At 46.9% G+C, this 17,097-nt stretch overlaps 1 protein-coding gene across 1 annotated transcript; it reads right to left on the reverse strand.

The window, feature by feature from the left end:
* Window positions 1–1,069: 1,069 nt before the first annotated feature.
* On the reverse strand, window positions 1,070–15,172 carry PVX_085590 (hypothetical protein, conserved; the record flags this gene model as incomplete). The annotated part of the gene is made up of 1 exon (XM_001616731.1): window positions 1,070–15,172. One exon carries the CDS (start codon window positions 15,170–15,172, stop codon window positions 1,070–1,072), a length of 14,103 nt encoding a protein of 4,700 aa, XP_001616781.1.
* Window positions 15,173–17,097: the final 1,925 nt, after the last annotated feature.

A 17,097-nucleotide genomic window follows, 5' to 3' on the forward strand; every position in this document is an offset into this window, starting at 1 on the left:
GCGTGAGGCATACTTCCATTCCACTTGTACGTATCAACAGATTGGGGCCTCTTTACGATGAACGGATGATTAACGAGTTTTCACAACAACGCTTTGCTTACAACACCGCGGAGATAATTGCCAAGTGACTTTTAAAAAGTAAAATCAAAATTTCTCTTAAAAATGTAAAGTTGAGTATAGGAAAGGAAAAAAAAAAGAAAAGAAAAATGGTAAGTTGTAAAAGTGTTGTAACAATGATATATATACCGAGTTAACCTCTCAAGTGACGAAAAAAAAAAGAAAAAAAAAAAAAAAGGTTGATAAATGGTCGCATACAAAACAGGCAATAAGGCATACACAGTAAAATTACGCATGCGCACACGTAGAGATGTACACACACGTACAAACGTCCGCAAACGTATCAGCACAACGGCTGACCCCTGCGTGACGCTTCAAAGGAAAAAACGCCATTCAAACAAAAAATGCATCCACGAAAATGTATACACAGGGGGTTAAAATGGAAGTTTAATTATGGGTTTGGGGTTTTTGCTTTGCGGGGGAGGCGTCGCGGGCGCTGCTTTACGCCTCCTGCGCAGCTTTCCCTCTCACGTTGTTTTACCCTTTCACGCTGCCGCCCGACCTTTTTTCAAAACATTAACAAGTGATTGATAGGAACCGAAAAAACAAAATGCGCTTTAAAGGGTTAATTAGATTATGGGGCGAAGGGGGCCTCCTCACATGAGCACGAACGCATGAACGCTTCAACACGCATATCGCATGCCGCATATACGGCGCATGCACAACAAACATACTAAAAAGGTTACTTAAAAAGGGTCTAAAAAGCAACAGCGTTGGTTAAGCGCGCCCCAGGCATGCTTGCGCAACTGACTGGAACAACTTCTTTATCTCCGTTGCGGCGTGGACAAATGGGCATTCCCAGAAGTGGAATCTGCGGGGGGGGGGGGGAGAGAGGTATGAAATGTTACACTGGTGGTGAGCTGGACAAAGGCACGTCGTGCTCGAGGCACACACACTGTGCACACCAGTGGCGCAACGGCGCAATGGCACAATGGCGGACCGCCTCACTGCCTTACTTTGCGTTTTTGATCAACTCGATAAAGGTTATGAGCAATCCCCAGGGGTGAGGCCTATGCGCGAGGATGCGCTCCAGCAGCACTCGAATTATCTGCTCTTGAATGACAACGTCGTTCGATTGCGAAAACAGAAATAAAATGAGGCAAGAAAAATAGTGGGTGTGCGAATTGGGGTACCTAATATGATTCACGATATTTGACAGGAGCAAGTACCTCCCCTCCATGTCCAGCTCTTTGCATAAAAACAGGAAGAGAGTGTAGGCCAAATTGTTCTTCACGACAGCAACGTTCCTTCGCTTCTTCCTTCTTTGGCAAACTGCATCTGCGCGGTGGTCACTCTCATTATCGCCATCGTCATCCAGGAGCTCCATCACCAGAGCTTCCCCATTTTCGTCATCGCAGCTATCGGAAAATTCCTGCCCTTCATTTTCCCCCTCGTTCTTCTCCCTCATAAGTTCTACATATTTTTTGGACAAGTTGGGTTCCGATTGGTCCTTAGGTATTTTTTGTTCTTTATTCTGCTTCTCCGTGGAAAAGGAATTTTTTTTTTTTTTTTTTTTCTTCTTCACAGGGTCACGCAGAACAATTTCTTGAAGCAATCCATTTTGATCATCTGCCACATTGCCATTGCTATCTTCACATTTGAGTAACAACACAGGGTCGCAGTTGCTGTTAAATCTGAACATGTTATTCACCTTGGCTCTACAAATGCTCGTTCCCACGTACATAATGAGGGAGTTTAAAACGTCCACGTCATACTTTGCAGAGTACTGATATGTCCTCCTTTTCGAAAAAAATAATTTGTCCTTAATACGCAAGAGTAGAGTAAAATCCCGATTGGTAAAATACTCATCAATTACATTTTTTAATTTCTTTTTGAAGAGAGGAAATATGATATTTGTCAAAATTTTTGGCGCTAATTTAATTTCTTGTAACAAGTCAATTTTTACATCCGACATGAACGGGTCAGGCAATTTTATGTTTCTTGGGAAGGCGGACAGAACAAGGTTTCGTAACTGGATACAATTCAGCGGAAATAAACTACAGAAGGTTACATAATAGCAGGATAAAAAATCTGGGAAATCATGTAGCAGCACCAGCAATATTCTTACTGTTCCTAGGTACAACGCTTCTATCGCTTTGGATATTTTTACCTTTTTTAAAAAAAAGTTCATAAAGGTGAACAAGGCAACGAGCAACCCTTTGTATGCTTCCCAGCCACAAATCCTGGCCAACATTTTCGGCATAAAATATTTGGACGATATCAGCTCTAGCCATGAGAAGCAAAATGATGGGACTCTCAACGGGGACAATAAGGAAAAGCAGCTCGCAAAGCAGTCCATATAAATGTGCATGTCATTTACATGCACACAACTTTCGTGAATATCAACCAGCAAACAGTGTAGTAGCCTAAAGTAGGGTCTCTGATTGAATTTATTTTTTTCCGTTTCGCATTTTTTGTGTATCACTCTGCATATGACATGGAGGGCCCTCTGTAGGATTATTACTGGGGACAGCTGTTCTTGGTCTACTAGCTTGCTCATCGTTACGACCATTTTGCACCAGGCATCCACGTAGCTGTAATTTAGTAAGTCGCTCGTTTGGTGGGTTTCTCTCAACTCAGCGTCGTTCGTTTTATCCTTCACGGAGTGTTCATTCGTCAGTTCTGTTTCCCCCTCATTGGGTGCTATGCGGTTGCACTGGTCGTTACTTCGGGTAGGTTCGCCCTTTTGTTGCGTCTCCTGGGGAGATTCTTTCAAATGTGATTGTCGCTCGTCCGTTTGGCTCACCTCCGCTGCGTCCCCTTTGCGCGGCGCATCTCCCTCTACGGGTTGTTCCTCCGTACGGTTTGCATTTCCCTCATTCTGGGTGTCACCCAACTTGACATCGCGCGCCTCCTTCTCCACATTCTGCACAGCTATGTTAACCGAAATGCTAATCGAATGATATAGAAACTGGTCCGTGAGGTGGTCCATGCCAAGGAAGCCAATGGTCCACAGCTTCACCAAATATTTCACACACTTTGAAATGTGCTGCTGCTTGATGATCTCCAACATGGGGTTCCAAATGCTCATCTTCAAAATGTTTAAATAATTCTTATACAAAAAGAACCACTCCGCAAAAAGGCAAGCAATGAATAACCCCCTCTCTTCTTTCACTACAGGAGGGTCAGGCAAAAATTTACACCTCACTGGTTCGTATAACACATCGCGTACGTAGTAATATTGCATGTACTTCTCTGGGGGCTTATCATTCACGTTGCTTTGTTTGACGCTGGGGATGTAATTTATTAGGTTGTTTTTCTGACTCTCGGGGAACTTCAAATTTGTGTTCTTCTGTAATTCTGACTGCATGGCGAGGTAGGAGGCTGACAAGGTGCTTAGGGCGGACGCGCTGGACATGGATGAGACGACGGAGGAGCTAGATGAAGATGAGCCATTGTAGTGGTTTTTTTTCTCTCCCTTTTCGCCCTGCCTGGTTAGCGAAAACGAGTTAGAGGAGGACGAAGAATAATCTGACATTTCTGAGTCGTTCAATTCGATAGAGTACAATGAGGAGGAGCTACAAAGTTTCTTCTCTTGGGTTTTATTTTGGCCCTGTTCGGCACTATCCTCGAAGTTGCTAACATTTCCATCCTCCCTCTCAACAGTGCTACGATTTACGCTCACCGCAGATTCATTTTTTAAATGCTGGTTGATGTGTTGTTCCTTCTTATCGCCGTTTGCGCTTTCGCTGTTTGCGCCTCCCCCCTTTGCACAGTCGCCTTCTTTGTTCAAATCGCTGCTCACAATTTCTTTCCTTATCATTTTCTCCGCGTTGATGGTTTTATTTTCTACGCTCAGTCTTTCCAAAAAATACATGGTGCGCTCGCCCACGTTGTTATGGTCATACTGAATTTTTACATTTCCAATAAGAAAGGAGTTTCCCGCGTTGGGCGGGTTGAAATTGCTCTCCGCGGATGTGTCCGATGATTTATTCGCGCACTCGTGGCTGCTATTTTGCTGGGTCACTGAAATGGGCACCGTCTGTTTGTTTTCTCCCTTAATCGTCTGTTCCTTCTGTTGATCACGCTTGTTTGACGCGCCTGCGTCTTCTTTACGGCTACGCTGCTCAGGGGGGTATTCTCCATCCACTTCACCATTCGTTCGATGTAGCTCCTCCTGTTTTGCTTCCCCCGTTTCACCACCTTCACACGCGCGATGGGCACCTTTCTCCTTCCGTGCCTTTTCTCTGCGTCCCTTCTCCGGGAATATATAATCCGTCAGATTGACGCACATTTTTACGGAGTCCTCCCCTTCTTGTGGTTCCCTGGCCTGCTTCTTCAAACATTTGAGCCCCTCAAACATTTGCTTCAATTCCCTTTTGGTGCTTTGCAGAAGGGCCTCTTCCGCAGAAGAAAAGTAAGCATGGTGGTCGTCACTACAAAACATTTTATTTACAATGATTAGCCTTTTAATGGTCCTCTTAACATGCTCCACTGCTAAGTACTTCTTCTTAATAACTACGTGGGTGATGAGCTCCGTGCAAAATGCAACAAAATGCAGGTTATTACTATACTTCGAAATTTTACACAACATTTTGTTTAGCTCCTTATGATGAATGATATTATATCGGATGAATGGGACCATGTGGTTTACGTTATAGCTCTGGGTGTCCTCTATGTAGGAGGTAACCAACTTCCTCAGTTCTTTGCTCTTTCTACACATTTGCTCCAATATGCATAGGAGTACTTCCAGGTGGAGGGACCGTTCGTTGAAGTTCCCCGGGTGGGTGTTCGCAGATTTGTCCTCATAAGCGCTTCCATCCGTTGTGCCTTGGAAGGGTGGGTCATCCTTACCGCGCTGGTTGCCGCTAATATCGTCACCGCAGCTTCCGCCACTTACACCGTTAGCACTACTTTCGCCTTCCTTCCCAGTGGAGGCGAGCAAACTGGGGGTCTCCTCCCTTGCGCTCTGCCCACCCCGACTTAACAGAACAAGCATCCTCTTTATGGCCTCCTGAACAATCTTAAACAGTTTGGTGCCTATAATTTTGTAGGTCTCATTCCTATCTGCAGCAGATTCGCATATCAAAATTAGTAGCTTGCAAAGAATAAAAATTTCATGGTCAGTCGAAAGGTATGTTAGTACCAACAGGGAGTGCGTAACAGCAGATGTTAATTTTTCGAATTTATAATACGGCGTCTTCACATTGCAGTAGCTTTTGAAGTTATGAACTGCTGGCATGGAGGGGGGGAAGGCTCTTATGTACGTCACAAAATCTTTAATGCTTACCATGATAACTTCAAAAAGGGGGATTATTTCTTTTACGCTCATTTTGTTCGTGCCTTCTCTTAGGAATAGATTCGATATGAAGAAGAGGAACTTTTGCTTGCACGAGATGTTCACGTTTTTTATTTTCTTCAGGTACAGGATGGCTCCGTCTCTGCGCTGTCCGCTTTCCGCGGCGTTGCCACCATTGCCACTATCACCATTGCCGCTAACCGCGCTAACGCCGCCAACACCGCTAACATTGCTAACCTCGTTATGGCCAGCAGCGGGGCTGCCCTTCTGCTCCGCTTCCACCCCCTGCATCATCGCGGCAGCGTTGCGCTTCCCCGCGCCCTCGGCGCCGTTCACATTCCTGCACATCGAAGGGTCCATTTTGGAGTAGCTGCCACTGTTGCCCTGTTCTGGGGCACACAAAATTGAGTTCCTTTCATTATGCGTGAAAATGCCACTTTTCAGATTTCTCCCATTGTCCGTGCTGATGGTTCCGCCCTTGAGGTGTTCCAAGTAATGATCATGCTTCGCAAAGTTGTTAAAGGCTTCTTCTTCGTGGGGAGTTATCATCGCGTTTGGGCTTCCGCTCAGGTTGCTGATCGTGACGGGCATGCTACAGGCGTAGTCGCCCTGTGTAAACTTGGGCGCAGAAGTGGCAGTGGTGGGGGAAGCGGCGAAGTTGGGAGAAGATGCGGCGAAGTTGGGAGAAGATGCGGCGAAGTTGGGCGAAGAAGCGACGAAGTTGGGAGAAGAAGCGAAGTTATGAGAAGTCGCGGCAAAGTTGGGAGAAGAAGCGGGAAAGGGGGCGAGCGGAATCGCGTACGCTGGCGCAGATGCAGCTCCGGGAGAAAGTCCACAGCTGCCACTTCCGTCCTCGTAGTTGTTCTGATGTCTCGACTGCTCGCTGATATCCATTTGGAAGAAATTCTTTCCACTGTGTTCATCCTTCCCAAAGTAATTATTCCCCAGAGCGCCACCCGAGATGTTATAGTTTTCAACGTTCACATACCTATTATTTGTATTAAAATTGTAATCATTATTATTGCAGTTATAATTATTTGGAGATTTAAATATATACATAGGGTTAGGGGCGTTGTGTGAATTATAGTGGTTCACGAGGTTAGCCCCGTGGGTGCCGCTTTCCCCGTGGGTGCCGCTACCCCCGCGGGCGCCGTCAGTGCTGCTAACATTATTAATGCCGTCGGCACTGTTAACACTGTTAATATGGTTAACCCGGTCAACAGCGTTAATACTGCTAGTACTGCCAATAAGGCCGGCAGCGCTAACCGTACTGGCAGTACCAACACTATTCGCGTCGTTGGCCCAGTTAACCCTATTAGCAGTACCAACACCGCTGACGCCACTAACGCTATTAACACCACTGGCACCCTTAGGGTTGCTAACAGTGGGGGCATTCACCATATGATTCGCGTGATTCGCATAATTCACACGATTCGCGTTATTCGCGTGATTCACGTGATTCACGTGATGCATATTGTGCACGCTGCTCACACGATTCATGCTGTTCATGCTGTCCACGTGGTTCAGCTCGTTCAGCTCATTAAGCTCATTCATCTCATTCAAGTTATTCACACAGTTTAAGTTATTGTTACTATTCATATTATTACCTAGGTGAAAATTCGCACCATCTTTCGAGCCGTTGCCTTTCCCGTGCGCGTACTTCGCTCCGTTGCCTGCGAAACCTGGGCCCGCCTGAGTTCCACTTTTCTGGGCCGATCCTCCGATGACGCCGTTCCCGCTGTTGCCGCAGTTTCCACCGCTGCCTCCGCTCCCTCCGTTCTTCTCATTGTCTGCACCGCTTTCACCGTAGTACTTCTCGCCCAGGTACCTATTCGCCTTGTCGCCGTCCTCCTTGGAGTCCTCCTTGCGGTTGGTCTTGAGTGGGCCGCTCTTGCCATACTCTCCCTCGGGCTCCTTCGAATATCTGGCCGCTTCTTCGTTCCTTCCATCCAGCGGATTCGAAATGTACTTTTTGTTGTTGTAGAAGGGGGCCTCCGCGGGCGCTTCGCTCGGCACGCTTTCGCTGTTCTTCCTATTTTGGTAGCTTTGGTAGTTCGCGCCGACCACTCCGTTGGGGATGCCTACTCCGTTGGGGCCGCCCACCCCGTTGGAGCCGTCTTGGTAGTTCCCACCGCTAGCAAAGTTCGCCACATGTTGGTAGTTCCCCGCAGTTTGGTAGTTAGCCCCACCGCTAGCAAAGTTCGCCACATTTTGGTAGTTCGCCACATGCTGGTAGTTCCCCGCACCTTGGTAGTTCCCCGCACTTTGGTAGTTACCGCCATTCTGGTAGTGCCCCGCACCTTGGTAGCTCACACCGCCCACATACCCCGGGGGGGCGTTCTCACTCTCACTGGAGCCCCCCTCGTGATCGACGCCCCCAGGCGAAAACAACTTCTGCTGCAAATTTGACAAAATCTTCAAATTCATAAAATTCTTATACACCTGAATGTGCTTCAGGGTAATATTATGGGCCTTCAGAAAAATGGGCAAAGCGTTGTAGTATTTATTGTTGGCATTTTCCTTAATGTTTAATTTGTGAATGCGTGCATATTTTCTGGAGGCATAAATGGGCTTCATAATTTCTTCAATTTCGATGGAGGATTTTTCGATAGCCACTTGTTCTATTATAGAATAAATTAAATTTATATTTTCATTAATTAATGCTTTCACGACATCGTCTACAATGGTGGTACTCACTTCTGGTGGGCAGTTTTGGTCGAAAACGCTCCTCAAATTTTGTATTAAAATGTTTCTTAGCGGTTTTTTGCAGGATACTAGAACGAGGGAGGAGGAGATGCTCGTGGCCATTAGTAGGGACGCCTTATGCATGATCGTCTCTTTCGATTCGTTCACAAAATCTTTCTTAACTAATTCTCTCGTAGTTATACACCCGATGAGGACAAACCGGTCGACAACGGAGGTGATTATTTCCTTGATGGCTGAGTCGAAGGCTAAATAAATTAGCGCTTTGCACTTTGGGCTTAACTTAACCGCTGCAACAATGTTCGTAGAAATCACTATGTTCTTCTTCAAAATGTTTAATATTTCTTCGTTTAGCATTTCGTTAAATTTGTTGTTATTCACGTTTTCCTGGTACATCGGTGTGCTCTGCATTTTTTGATTCAAGTCACCCGTTAAGCTATACGCAGAGGAGGGCACCGCGTTTTTGATTCCCCCGTCAGTAGCACTACTACCCATGCTTAGCATGCTGGCCTTTCCATTGCTTCCGTTTTTACCCTTGGACATGCCCGCACTGACGTTTCCAGCACTTCCTACACTGCCTACACTTCCAACGCTACAAATGCTGCCAACACCGCTGGGAATGTTCACCCCGATCTGCTCGCCAGCCTTGAACTTATCCAGCAACGGCAGGGGAAGCGGGGGGGCAGGCATGCCGCCAGCACCCTTCACACCAGATGGAGGTTCTCCAAAACTGTTCTTCATGTTCAAGCTACTCGCTGGAGGCGACACGTAGGATTCCTTCTTCGGACTTTCATACATTTCATTTTTCGACAGCATTTTCGCGCTCTTCAAATCTATGCTTTTGTACGGCCCATCACTTTTGCCGCTTACGGGGAGTTTATTTTTACCCAGCAGGTAGTTCACCGCTTTGTAGGAGCTATCCTTAAAATCTGCATCATTCAGCTTGTCCTTCTTCTTAGTGGAAAGTTTTAAATCCTTCAGTAGAGCCTCCTCATTGATGTTGTTTCCATTTCCCTTCGCTGCCAACCCGTCGCTATTCAGAAGGAGAAAAAAATCGCCGCCCCTACTTCCAGCATTGGGACCGATGGCTCCGCCACAGGGGGCGCCATTCTCCCCTACATACATAAGGGTGTTAAATTTGGTGGGGTCCCCACCACCTCCACTCATGTAATTAAAAACGGACATGGGTTGACCTTCCTTGGTGTTGCTACTTGCAGATAATTTTTTCATCGCGTTGTTACTCTTTACCATCATTTCGTTGTTCATGTTATTTTTGCCCACCATTTTGAATCCATTTTCTACGCCTTTTTGGAACCCTTTGGAGGGCAAGGGTTGGGTCAAATTGGAGCTCATAAATCTGCTCTTATTTCCGCTGCCCGCTCCGTTGTTGCTCAGGAGGATCATATCTACTGACGAGTTGAACGCCATGTTGGTGGCGTCGTTTTTACTTCCACTGCTGAGTGCGCCCAGGCTGGTCATCATTCCGGGGAGGTTGCCGCTAGCACTGCCGTTGACGTTGACGTTGACGTTGACGTTGCCATTACCGTTACCGTTACCGTTACCGTTGCTATTTGCGCTTAGGTTGACGGCGTCCATGAGGGCACAGGACTCCATGACGCTACTCGCATCCTTCAGATCTTCGCCCTTTCTGCTTTTAATTAACAAATTCGAGCTGCCATTCTTATGACTCACAAACTCGTTCGCGCTGTTGTTATTGCTACTGATGGTAGTCATGATGGAGGACGTGGTGTTATAATTATTCATACCATTGAATCTGGGGTCCTTACCAAGTAGGAACGCATCTGCTCCATCGGGGGCGACTCCCTCCAGTGCTCTGCTACCCCTCTCATTATTTCTAGCACTTCCATTAGCGCTACCACTTCCGCCATTTTGATGCACGAAATTTTCTCCGTAAAAATTACCACAAGCATTATACGATTTGTTAAACATATGCACTTGCCCTGGGTTTAGGTATCCCCCGGAGTGGCTACCACTCTCCCCCAGGTAGTTCACCCCCATGGTGTTATTTTCATTAAAGTTGTTCCTAACAAATAGGTCATTTGTATTTATAGGCAAATTACGGCACTTTATAATATTACACTTGTTGTAATAATCAAACACGTTAATTTTAAAGTAGTTAAAGAGTAATTCGATTTCGAAAATTAAAATGGTCTTTAGCGACTGCGCTTCGTGTAGTTCCCCAAGCAGATTTAAAATGCCAACGGTCCAAGGGTTGGGCGGCTTAAAAATCTTCGAATTTTTAATACTCTCTAAAATTTTACACACAGCTGGGAAGGTGACAATCAAGTAGCCATTATCATACGAATATAAAATTAATTGCTTAATGTTCATATGCTTTGACATGAGTGGCTTGTTTCTCCCTATTGTTATTATGCCTATCCATGCCCCCAAATTTTTTAAGAGCAATCTATAGGTTGAGGAATCCTTCGTTATTTCGATGAAGTTTAATAAGGTGTTAAAAATTTCACACGACAAATGCGTAATGTGGTCAAATATTTTGTCCATTTTGATGGCACTCAGTAGGTGTAAATATATGAGCATATCTTCTGACGTTTTTTTTTTTATAATAAATTTTAACAAATTAAAGAAGAAAACGTCTCTCCTTATGATTACATCTTCCTCAATTTTTTTTTCCTCGTATCGGTCGTTTATCCCGGTGATGTACTTGCTGTCATCGTTTTCGTCTTCATCACTGCTGTCGAGGTAAAACTCCCCGTCTGTGCTTTCGCTCACGCATGTGTTTTCCTCCACTGGGTGGTCGTTACTCGTTTTGGCAAACGCGATGGGATTTACGTCCTCCTCATTATGCCCACAATTGGGCGATTCACTTTGCCGCTGATTTGTTGCACCTGCTGCACTGTTAGGGAGATCCTCTTGCCCAAATTCGTTTATGGCACCCCCGTCGCTTTTACTTCCGTTGCTCTTATGGGCGGCGTCCTTCGAGTCGTTTTTTTTCTTCTTCTGGGGGCTGGCGGCTTCTACCGCTGGGTCTTCCTTACCCTTCTTCAAATTCTTCCCTTGCTTGTCAGCCGAGCCACTCTTATCCTCCTGGGCGGGGGTGTGGTCAGCGCCCTTATTTTGGCACTTCAATTCGCCTTGCGCGTTGGGGTTCCCTTCTGCCGATTTATCCTCGCCCTCCTTTTTATTCTTCGGGTCGCTCTTATCATTAGTGCTACCTACCCCGTTCGCACTGCTGGCATTATTCGCGTCGCTGGAGTGGGATTCGTTGAGGCTTCCGCTCTTCTCTCCCTTTTCACCTTTTTCGCCCTTCTCACCCTTGTCGTTATTCTTCTTATTCTTTTTTTTCTTCTTCGGCTCGGCCTCCTTCTTCGGTTCGCTGGCCTCGTTCGCCCCGTTCACCTCGCCCGTTTCACCCACTTCGCCGCCGCTACTACCACTGTTGCTCTTCCTCTTCTCCGCGCCGCCACTAACCGGTGTGCCCTTTTCACGAACCTCGTGCTGCCCAATGTGGCCACCTTCCAACTTGGCTACTTTATCGGACGCCCCGTCGGCACTCCCCTGAGTGTTGCCATCACCATTGTTTGCGTTTCCAGAGGGGGAGATGGTAGTCCTTTCCTTGCCTGCCACCTTTTCCTCCTTCTTGACGAGCCCCTTCTTAATCTGTATCAACCGCTTCAATTGCCTTCCCTTAATTTTGATACTCTCCGGGTTAATGTCTTTTAAAATTTTGGCTAGCTTACACATGAATTTCTTGGTAATAATTTGCTCAATCATATATTTTTTATTTTGGTATATTTCATTAAAGGCAATGTTTAGCAAGTTCAGGGTGTTGGCTTCATTATAGTTGAGACTATCCTCTAAATTTTGGTTCATTTGTTTGTCACTTGGTATGTTCTCCTTCATGGTCACGAGCATCTTGCTACCCTCTGCATCTAGTTTTAAACCCTCCTTGTTGTAAAGTACCCACTCGTTCTTACCCATGTGGTTAAAATTGTCATTTTCCTGCTTACCCAATTCGTTCACATTCATTTTGAGGTACCCATTCTGCACCATCTTCTCTTCTTCATATTTTTCTTGCAGACTTCTATTTATAAAGTAGCCGTTATTTTTCTTCTCTTCGTGAAATTTGCTCCCATTTCCGCTCACGCTCAAATTGCCAGTCATATGCAGATACATTTTTTCCTTATGTTCATTGTAGAACATATCTCCGCTGTTTTGCATCATGACATTGTTTCCGTAGTTTATGTAATGCTCTTTTATATTTCCTACGTCCATGTGGGTGGTGCCTCCCCCCCCTGGGCCTCCTCTCATAGGCTGCATGGCGTAGTTCCCTTCATACACGCTGTTATTATTACTCGGGTTGAACAGGGCGTTACTACCTGTGTTGCCGCTAATACCATTTGCGCTGCCCAGGCTGTTTTCCACGTGCATGTACTTGGGGTTGTTGCCGTCCATATTGCCTCCATTCGTCATGTTAAAATTGTTGTTGCACATGTGAAGGAATTCGTTGTTGTTCAGGTTGAAGAACGCCCCCCCGTTGTTGTGGGGGTCGGCGAAGCTGCTCATGCTGTTTAGGGAGCTCATGTCGTTTGGGGTTCCCATTCCGTTCGGGCTGCCAATTCCGTTTGGGCTGCCAATTCCGTTTGGGCTGCCAATTCCGTTTGGGCTGCCAATCCCGTTTGGGCCGCCCATCCCATTTAAGCCGTACATGCCGTTTAGGCCGCTTGGCCCGCCTGGCCCGCTTGGCATAGCCATCCCGTTCAATCCGCCTGACACGCCCATCCCATTCACCTGGCTAAACATCCTCATCTCCATGTTGCTCGTGTTGCAACTGTTCATGCTGTCATCGATGCTCATGAAGCTGTCATTATTATCAAAAGCGTTCGAAGAGCTTCCGAACATTTTGCTATTCACATTATTGGGTAACTCATTCATTCTGCCCACAGACGAAGCGGTGTTGCATTTCGTTCTGTTCTTTGCTTTTCCCGAAATGATGTTCGCATACGAGAGGACATTACTTTGGTGGCTCTCCACACTTCCGCAGGGGTAGGCGGTGCTGCTATTCGTATTACTAGCCACACTCCCGCTAGCAGCATTGTTACTTGCACTGTTGGAGGTGTTCCCAGGGGCGGAAGCACTATTGGCGGTGATCGCAGAAGTGGCCCCACTATTGGCGGTGTTCGCAGAAGTGGCCCCACTATTGGCGGTGTTCGCAGAAGTGGCCCCACTGTTGCTGTTCTTCCCGTTGTTGCCTTTACTCATCATGGGATCCTTCACATTCTTCTTTTTCTTGTCCCCCCTTCCGATCGCGTTATCCTTCGTGCCGCAGTCATTTCTCCTATCCGCGCTGTTATTTTTTCGATTTCCCCCTTTGCTGCTTTTGTTGGTATCCTTGCTGTCGTTTTCGTCATCCTCCTTATTGCTTTCGTTGTCGTCATCCTTATGGCCATCCTTCCGCCCATCTCTCCGACCATCCCTGTGACCATCCTTATCATCATCCTTGCCGCTATCCCGGCTGCTGTTCCCATTCCTATTCCCGCTGCTACTTCCGTTTCCGTTACTGCTATTGTTCCCGCTGCTGCTGCTATTATTATTGGCGTTGGCATTTCCCCTATAATTGTTAACCTCTTTGCTGTTCCCATCTGCTGCCTTGTTCGTACCGCCCCCTTTGCCGCCGCTGCTGTCTTGCTTCTTCCTGCAGCTGCTGTTATTCGGGTTCCGTATCTGCAGCTTGGTTTCCTCAGCTGGGGGTACATCCACGTTTGGAAGGGCAGTGGTGCCGTGGACCCTTTCGACCACATCGCTGTCAACTTCGACCGCGTTCACGCCAATCTGATCAACGCCTTTCGGGGGGGTGGTCCTGCTGCCCCTCACTGGATCAATGCTACTTAACCAACCGGGGATGCCATTCCTTTCCTTCCAGTTTGCATTTGCACTTACATGGGTGATGCCACTGGGGCGATTGACCCTAGTTACCTTGGTGACGCTGGCAACGTTACTCTCGTCGTTCACTCTGCTCACATTGTCGCTACTACCCCGTGAGGTCCTCGAAAGGGATGCATGCCTCGAAGGGGGTTCACAACTGTCGGTGTGATCCACGTCAGCACCGCTGTCGCAAAAATGGTTATACACATCCTCCGTTGCATCTGTGTTATTACTGTGCAGAATGCCCATGTGATGCTGACCGCTACCCACACTGTATTCATCACTTTCGTCACTGCTTCGTTCACTTATTATCCTTTTGCTAGCCTCGATCGATAAGTGCCCAGCTTGTTCTTCCACGCAGGGGTGCAAATCTACCCCGTATACACAACTTGCGGGGGTAACAATTGACGTGGGGGTATTTTCACCGTTCGCTAGCTTCCTATTTACCTCCTGTGAACACGGGGAATAATTAACCTTGTCATTCCTATTTTTTTGCTCCACAGGGGTAACCCCATTTGGTGTGCACCAATTGCTACCCTGTGTTTGATCATCACTGTTGACACGACTCCGCGGGTCGTTTTTTTCACTGAGGGGTACATCCCGTTCGAATGGACGGGGGCCACCCTTGCGCCCATTCCGCCCAGCACCCTTTACGCCATTCGTTACGCCATTTTTTATGCCATTTTTGATTCTATTCCTGCTGGGCTTGTTCCTCGAATGGCCTTTACTTGTGGAGCTTTTAAACTTCCCCGTGTGAGTGGACCCTCGGTTGGTATAGCTGCGGCGGGTTATTGCACTACCAGTGCTGCTGCGGCTGGTGCTGCGGTTGGTGCTCCGACTGGTCAGGCGGCCAACGCTGCCTCTAACGCTGTCACTCGCGTCCGTCGGGTGGTACGCGCTCACATCGTTACTTGCGCAGCTGTGGTTGCCGGTTTTTGCGCCCTCACTCTCTTCCTCATTGTCAGCGTTCGTGGAGTTGTCGTCGCAACAGAAGGTGGCTTTGCTCACATGCCCACAACTACCTTTTACAAGGCTTCCCTTTCCAAGGCTTCCCTTTCCAAGGCTTCCCTTTCCGCAATTACCCTTTCCAAAGCTTCCCTTTCCGCAACTACCCTTCCCACAGCCATTGCCCTTCTTGGTAATAAAACAAAAGTGCTGTTTTATACTCATAAAATGGGTGCCTTTGTCATGATAATCCATTCTCATATTTTAATGGTACAAGGGGGTCATATTTAACGTAGCGCATCCGAGCAGGGGAGTCACTCGCGCACGGATGTGTGCATATGTCGGCGCAGTTCTGCGTGCACACATGCATACATCTCACGAGTGCAAGTGCGTGTGCCTTCCTCCCTCAGCTTCTGATCATCCACAATTGCTGCGTTTAGGAACAATGTGACAAATTCAAAAGGGGCTATTCGTCGAAAAGTGGAGGGGCGGCCAAACGTTCAAGCGGCGAAAAACAAAGGAGTTAAAAATGCCTTGCATTCGCGCAACTCGAGCCGATTAAAAAATATGCCACAAGGATGCAGCGGCTACATACGTGCATGTACGTCCTCAACGTGGAAAAAATGCACATGTACAATTTGTTGGTCCCCAGTTGTTAAAAAATGCAAACCGCGCGATGCCACGTGGAGGGGGAAACGCCGCAAAAAGCCGCTATGTGCCGCAAAAGGCCGCTATGTGCCGCAGAAAGCTGCTACGTACTGCTGAACAACGATGAACAACGCGGCATGGCGCTGAATACTGTCACGTGGTGATGGAAGATGGAAGAAACCTCAAAAGAGGGGAAATGAACGAAGGGGGGCATACATAAATGTAAAAAAAAAAGGGATGCAGGAAACGAATGAAAAACTGCAGCGCGCAAAATGTGACACAAACTGAACTGTGGAGAGGCGCGCACGCGAAAATGAAACACAGGAGCGAGCGCTGGCACGAACACGAACGAGAAGCACAAAAATGTAACAGGAAAAAAATAAAACAAAGTAAAACGAATGAACATGAAATGTAAGGAAAAAAACGAATAGAAAAAAATGCAGAAAAGTGGAATAAAATGAAGAAAAAATGAAGAAAAATGAAGAAAAGTGAAGAAAAGTGAAGAAAAGTGAAGAAAAATGAAGAAAAATGAAGAAAAACGAATTCTGAAAAATGTAAACGTAAAAATATTCAAATAAAACGGCAAACAAGTCATCATATCCAAATGCCAGTTTCGCGCGATTACGTGTATGCAGTGACATGGCAGTACGTACAGCACAGCGCAGCCCCGTACAGAGTACAGTGTGGTACGGCACAGTACAGCGCAGCGCAGCGTACGTACGTACTATTACTATACCGTGCGAGTGACCAACTGGGTACACGTACATATGGGCGTATGCATACTTATATTATAGTCATTTTACGCTATCCGAAAAGGAAAAAAAAAAAAAAAACAAGGCGTGGTGCAATGCGTACGTTTTTACGTACAGCATGTACGTACATACGTACATATGTATGTATGTATACTACTGTACGCGTTTATTTGTGCTTCCCGCATTGTACGCTTTGAACGAAAAAGGCGCGCTTGCGGCCGTGCATGTAGCGCGGCGGCTATGAAGTACCAGCATGTGGAGATACGAAGTAGGAAAAAAGGCAAGTATCAAAATATGCAAGTAGCAAAAAAGGCGAGTAGCAAAAAAGGTGAGTAGCAAAAAAGGCGAGTAGCAAAAAAGGCGAGTAGCAAAAAAGGCGAGTAGCAAAAAAGGCGAGTAGCAAAAAAGGCGAGTAGCAAAAAAGGCGAGTAGCAAAATATGCAAGTGCCAAAAAATGCAAGCATCAATATACAAACTGCGGCATGCATCATGCAGCATGGCGTATGCAAAAGCCCCCATAACATGGCAGCATTCGCGCGCTCGCGTACGTACGTACGTTTATGCGCCTGCGCTTGTGTACCCATGCATTCGCATATCTCATGCCCTTCTTTTACTCGCCCGCCTGGCGCAAACCCTTTGCACGCCCCCCCAGCTGTAGTACACGTACGTACGTACATACAATATGCTGGGCTATATACGCATAGCATACACGTATGTAGCATACATGCGCACGCTCATACATGCATAGCAACGGAGTGCACGTCGAAGGGCCAGCACTCCAAGTGA

This window comes from Plasmodium vivax, chromosome 13 (assembly GCF_000002415.2).
Source record: "Plasmodium vivax chromosome 13, whole genome shotgun sequence".
In the NCBI taxonomy this organism is placed as follows: Eukaryota; Apicomplexa; class Aconoidasida; order Haemosporida; family Plasmodiidae; genus Plasmodium; species Plasmodium vivax.